General features: G+C 39.3%; 1 protein-coding gene across 1 annotated transcript; it reads left to right on the forward strand.

Annotated features, from left to right (window-relative positions):
- The first annotated feature begins 279 nt into the window (after nucleotides 1–279).
- Nucleotides 280–4,492, forward strand: LOC311280475 (uncharacterized protein). The gene is made up of 4 exons (XM_084392640.1): nucleotides 280–841; nucleotides 950–1,076; nucleotides 1,246–1,374; nucleotides 3,435–4,492. Exons 1-4 carry the CDS (start codon nucleotides 426–428, stop codon nucleotides 3,486–3,488), a joined length of 726 nt encoding a protein of 241 aa, XP_084248766.1. The 5' UTR covers nucleotides 280–425; the 3' UTR covers nucleotides 3,489–4,492.
- The last annotated feature ends 652 nt before the right edge of the window (nucleotides 4,493–5,144 follow it).

Below are 5,144 nucleotides of genomic sequence, written 5' to 3' on the forward strand. Positions count from 1 at the left end.
ACTAGTGAATCATTGAGCTGTAATCTGTGCTAATAAAACGTAATCGGTTACCTAACGTAACCTCTGTTCTCTCTAGAAGAGGGAACGAGTATTGCGTAAGTAGCTTACGCTGCGGGAAAAGTCATCTTTTCTCGAGATATGAAGCCAAAAATTATCCTTAATTTTTAATAATCTTGTCAACGCAGTGCGGCAGCCTGCAGCATAGACATAATAAATACATAAACGCCCTATTGACCGCTGGATCGTACGTCAACGGCGCCGCCATACTGCAGCTATAGACGGTTTCAACGGCAACAACATAAACAAACGTTACTGCGCATGCGCGCTTTTGTGGCCCAAACTTAACTTCCGGTAGAATCAATAACAAACAACAGAGTTCTGTAGAAACCTGTATAGAAACAAGCAAATTACATTAGCTAGCAAGTATGTCTAGTCAGTATTATTTGGGACTACCAATAGAAGAAAAGAGCCGTTACTTGGCCAAACTTAAATGTGACAACGTTACACTGCCAGACCCGTTCAACAAAAACTTGAGGCAAACGTTTTTTTCTACAGACCTGTCTGATTTACCGGAGGTCAGTCAGGTAAATATCTTTGAGTACTTAGTCGAGAAGGAATGTGTGTACACAAGGGAGGCGTTCAAGGCATATCGCAGCTTGGATGCCTATAACTATTTTCATTCCGGAAAAGTTAAAATGATTCTTACACACACGGATGGAAATACCTGTGTCGTTTACGGGGAAATCGAGGCGGGTCAGACGCTTTCAAAGAGTTACTCCGCCTGGATCATTGCGAAGAAGTCCGGCGAAATCCAGAGTGGACATTGCACCTGCATGGCAGGGTAAGTATGGCTGGCTAGCTAACGTTACATTTTACAATAGTATTTAGATACACTTTTTCAATACTTGCATTTATCCCGTTGGTAAAATGTCTATCTGGATCTATGCAGCAATGGAGAGGTGTGTAGCCATGTGGGTACGATTTTGGTTGCTGCGGAGCAGTGTGTTCAGGATGGACTCCAGAGTGGCCCATCTGTCACTTCAAAACCAAGTGTTTGGTCACGGGTGACTAAAAAGGTGAGCATTTGAACAATTATTATATTTAATAATTATATCCTAGTCTTTTCAAATATTAGTGTACAATTGGTGGTATTTTGTACAACACTACATATGCCAATTTTCTTTAATAATTATTTTTATTATCATGTATATTTATGTATAATGTACATTTCAAATATCCTTTCAGGCTGATCCACAACCAGTAGCTCAGTGTGATTTCTTGAAACCTGGCAAGAAGATCAAGCTACAAGCTCCCCTCTGCCTCCCCCCACTAAATCCAGATGGGTCACCAAAAAAGCTTTTTAAAGCCCTGAAAGTAAGTTATAGTTCATATATCTCTAACAAATCAAGTAGTCTAATGTAAAAGATTCAGTACTATACCAGATACATATACATAAAGATACATATAGAAAAGATACATATATACATATACATAAATATACATATATACACACACACACACACACACACATATACAATATATATATATATATATATATATATATATATATATATATATATATATATATATATAGCAGTGAAGGTACGATCTTTTCACCATTTACTTTAGGAAGTTGTGCCAGGCTGTGCTCTCTTTTCCGTCATGTGTGACAGCAGTGAGACAGACACAGCCTCTGAGTCAGGTAGTCAGGATTTCACCAGCAGTCAGGGAGAACAGGATGCTCAGGGAGAGGAACTCAACATGTTCAGCAGCTTAGCTCAGCCCCACAGTGAGCATGGTAGTGCTCTGAGCTGTCTAAAGTGCACAACATTTTATGAGGCCTTCATTAAACTGAACCCTGATCAAGTGGTGGAACTAGAGAGAAACACTAGAAAACAGAGCATAGAACCACTCTGGCATGATGCGCGCAAGCTACGCATAACAGCAAGCACAGCCAGCAAGGTGCCTCAGCGTGAGACAACTGACCCGGCTAAGTTTATCACTGAACACCTCTACCCAAAGTTCCAGGGGAATATGGCCACAAGGTATGGGAAGGAAAGCGAGGGACTTGCTAAGGAGCAGATTAGGGAGAGGGGCTGCATAGTGATAGACAAAGGGTTGGTGGTGTGTGCAGGAGACCCATGGCTGGCAGCAAGCCCTGATGGCATCATTGATGACAAGCTGCTAGAAGTAAAATGCCCTATCACACTCAATGCTTGCACATCCCTTAATGATGCACTCACTGCCACAAACCAAGACATCAGAGTGGAGGGCGGGCAGTACATTGTGAACCCAAAAGGCCCCAGAGGTTACTACAGGCAGATACAGTTAGGGATGCACTGTCTCGGGCTGAAAACATCCTGTCTTGTTATTTGGACCCCAGTACAGCACCTGGAACTTGATGTGCCTTATGACAATGGTTTTGTCTCCACATATATGCAAAGGCTACGTAGCTTTTACTTTAAACACATGCTGCCAAAAGTTGTGGATGCATTTGTAGAGGGAAGACTGCAGTTGAGTGACAGCTACATGAAAATTGTCTCAAAAGCATCTTAATAGTGCTGATCTGAAATAAGTTTTACAAGAAAGTTTTTTTTCTTAAAGCATAGGTTGTTCCTGCCTTTTTGAGCACCAAGCTTTTTCACTTTTTACATCAAATACATTAATACATTAAAAACGGAAATCGTAGTCTATAGTACTTTATTCATCAGTCAATAAATCAGTTAATCAATATTTGTTGATGTTCATTACTGAATATATCATTTCATTTTATAATTACAGTCCATTTGAAACATTGTGATACAAGTTCAGCACTACAAATATCATAATGCATGTGTTTGGTATTTTAATATATGTAATTTACGAAAAAAAAAAAATATATTTAATTTAAGAAAAAAAGTAATCCCGTAGGTAAAAGTATCAAATTAAAGAGTTTGTTCACCCAAAAATGAAAATTCTGTCATTCATTTCTCTCCCTCATTTCGTTCCAAACCTGTAAGACCTTCGTTCATCTTCAGAACACAAATGAAGATATTTTTGATGAGATCCGAGAGCTTTCTGTCCCTCCATTGACAGCCTAATAATTAAAAATAGCTTAATTTGTGTTCCGAAGATGAACAAAGGTCTTGCAGGTTTGGAACGACATGAGGGTTTTTAGGTGGTGGACTGTCCCTTTAAGTTGTGGTTAAGTCCTGCTTTATTTTGGTACAAGTGGTTTCCCCAGATTTGTAAGTGCTGCACAAACAATTAATATTTTATCTATTGTGCAAAGACTGTTATCATTTCTCCGTTTGACCATACTGACTGGCAGGGTGTTCCGCAGAATTCTGAATGTCTTCAGTTTTCCTATGGCCCTTTCCACGTGAAAATCACTCGGGACATTTTTCTAGAGTGTGTCACCTCTAATCCTGTCAATTGTTTTCTTCCCTTTGTAGATGCTGGTACATGAAGACGAACACATTTGGTGGCAAAATATTCGGGAAAATTGAAGCCTCGATCAGCCATTACATGGTCTCCTTGTTCAAGAAGGTCAATTAAGCCTGAATTTTTTGTTATAACCTTGTCACTAGCACGACCACCCCAGACTTTTGATAAAAATGTAAAAGCTCCTGTTGGACTAATACCAACAAGGAACTTCACAGTATTATGTGATTTATAATGGGAGTATGTGACTGCCCGTGTTTGCAAACTAGTTGGCCTCTCAATGAACACTTCAGTACAGTCTATTATACATCTAACTTGTTGGAATCCTGTAGTCTTGAAGAGGGTGGGGAGATTTCTTCTGATATCTTTCCTGGATGGCCACCGGACAAGGCATTGTAACTCTTTAGCCATCACATCGAGCCATTCATGAAAGATGTTTGAGACAGTTCCACAACTCACTCTGAAGCGAAAAGCGAGGTCTTGATGAGTTAAGCCTAGACGAAGCTTCATCAGGACCACAAGAAACTGCTCGGGAAGGGTAAGTATGGTTGATGATGCGTTCCATGTTGTTGTCAGGTAAGTGAGGAGGGTGAAAAAAACAGAAGCAGATGGTAGACCAGTGTAAAAATGAGTGTGCTTGTCATCATTTAAAATAAAATCAGACGGACTGCCAAACATGTGATCTTGTAGTCGTTTTTCTTGAGATTCCAGTTTCTTCTCCAGTAAAGCCATTTTTCTTTTTAATTCAATGTTTTCATTTTGTAGCTGGTCAATGTCTGCCATTGACAGATCTGTACCCACAGCAGTGCATCCTTCTTCAGGGTCAGCATGGGTGACCTCTAAGGAAGGTGAATCCATAGACTCAACCACAGATGGTCTCCTCTGTCTCCTCTGGTATCGCTCCAACTTCTGTGAACCATCAATGGTGTTTTTATGAGCGAAAACTGATGGAACATAATCTGGATGGCATGGGTCCACTGATGGCGCACCTAAAATAAAGACAGAAACAGTTTGTGTTGACAGTATTGCACCTCCTAAGCATCATACATACATGCTTTGCATAATCCATAACTGGTTTCATGTGCATTTCTATGATATTGATTAACTTGATTAAAAAAAATATTAGTAGCCTTTCTAGTACAATGAAATTAGATCAAAGTCAAATTTATTTCACAATGCACATTGTTTTAAAGCGGCTTTACAGATAAAATATATCAGTGATAATGTAGTAAATTCGTCAGTGAAAATGTAGTAAAAGTCCATATTTAGTACTTCATTTAAAGCTTCATTAGAAGAGCTTATGCATTATTGTATTTATGTCCCCAGGAAACAAGCCAAAGGTGACTGTTAGTTAAATAATGTAGTTTATTTTTATAGCATTGATGGAAAAATATTGTGGCTTTTATGTTTGATAGACATCAGGTATCATAGCGCTAGTTTAAATCATAGCGCAGCTAAAATGTATCAACTACGACATTGAGCTAACGTTACTGTGTAAAATGAATGTATACAATGTTACAGCTAACGTTACGTGTGTAGCTGCTAGTAATCAATTTAGTTAAACACATAACGTTAACTATTGCAGGCTTGTTACTGGTCAGCTAGCTATTATCTGTTGCTTATTATGAGTTTCTTACCTGTAACGAAGTGAGTGCTACAGATCCTTGAATTATTGCCTGGCTGCCAAGCCTCTCTTCGCACAGCGGTGATCCATGCTCGCC

The sequence above is a fragment of the Rutilus rutilus genome, assembly GCF_951802725.1.
Source record: "Rutilus rutilus genome assembly, chromosome: 21".
Taxonomy (NCBI): domain Eukaryota; kingdom Metazoa; phylum Chordata; class Actinopteri; order Cypriniformes; family Leuciscidae; genus Rutilus; species Rutilus rutilus.